This window comes from Cibotium barometz, chromosome 34 (assembly GCF_041138505.1).
Source record: "Cibotium barometz isolate CiBa-2024 chromosome 34, ASM4113850v1, whole genome shotgun sequence".
NCBI lineage: Eukaryota > Viridiplantae > Streptophyta > Polypodiopsida > Cyatheales > Cibotiaceae > Cibotium > Cibotium barometz.
The window spans coordinates 21134469-21135701 of NC_141079.1; the positions used below are offsets into that span (position 1 = coordinate 21134469).

A 1233-nucleotide genomic window follows, 5' to 3' on the forward strand; every position below is an offset into this window, starting at 1 on the left:
GTTTGGTTTTCGATAGTATTACTATTCGCCAGTTTATAAGTCAATTATATATACGTTTCATTTGATAATTAAAAAAAAAGCCTACTTAAATTTCACCCTAATTTTTCGACCTTTTCTTCATTTTAGCCAATAGAAACACACTAGAATACCATTTTTCGAGCACAGCCATTGGAAGGTCGCACAATCAGATCATAGACATGAGAAACATTGATACGACAAGTGTGTCAACCAGTGTTAGAATAAACCATCCTTCAATGTATTTTGCATCGGTTCAAATCGAAAAAAAATCAATTGACGTTCTCAATACATGGTGGCCATTATTTATTATATCGTACTCAATACATGGTGGCCATTATTTATTAGTACAAGCATCATATTATATCGTACTCAATACATGGTGGCCATTATTTATTAGTACAAGCATCATATTAACCCCGTACTCAATTACCTCCAACCCTAGCAAGCAGCTAGCTAGCGGGGGTGGTGGCCACTACTTGTGAGTACAAGCATCATACTCAAGACATACCCTACCTCCAACCCTAGCAAGCAGCTACCAGGGGTGCCCCGCTATATATAGCTACCCAAGCCTAACCACCAATGCCAGCAAGCAGCTGGCGGGGTGCCTCGCCAGCTTACTAGTTGTTTCCCCCAGCGGTGGTGTTGGTGGAGGTGGCTGTGCTAGTGGTGGCGGCGGCGTCACAACGGCCGTACTGGGATTGGCAGCCGCTGCCACAATAGGCACTATCATTGGGCCCGCCGCAAAAGCCATACTGGCTGCAGCACTCGCCAGTGGAGCAGAAACCGGTGCCGCCCTGTGGCAGCGCTCCGCAGCAAGGCTGTGAGCAGGCTTGCGCATCCACCATTCGTACTGAGGAGCTCCAAGCTGCGGCTGCCAATACTAGAAGCAGAAGCAAGACGGGAGCAGAAGATGAAGCCATGCAGCTCCTTGAGCACGTTGAACAAGATAAGCTGTGAGGATGGTGTGAGGTAAGCTATTGGGCGTGCTTGCATGCGTAGTGGTGAGGGCTTGAGCTCACCATTATATAGTGGGCGGACGCAGATAACACTAGGTCTGAATTTGTTGGGGATAAGACAAGTTGCACTTAGCCCATAGGCCTACCCTCACCGCCATTGCACAGCTGCTCTCTCTCTCTCTCTCTCTCTCTCTCTATAGACATCAGCTGAAAAGCATCTCTCCCACACACTTTCTCTCTCACACACGCACACCGACCT

General features: G+C 47.6%; 1 protein-coding gene across 1 annotated transcript; it reads right to left on the minus strand.

Annotated features, from left to right (window-relative positions):
- Window positions 1–620: 620 nt before the first annotated feature.
- LOC147618777 (uncharacterized) lies at window positions 621–1025 on the minus strand. Its single transcript, XM_086774479.1, has one exon. The coding sequence runs from the start codon at window positions 936–938 to the stop codon at window positions 636–638; it is 303 nt and encodes a 100-aa protein (XP_086630605.1). The 5' UTR covers window positions 939–1025; the 3' UTR covers window positions 621–635.
- Between the last annotated feature and the right edge of the window lie 208 nt (window positions 1026–1233).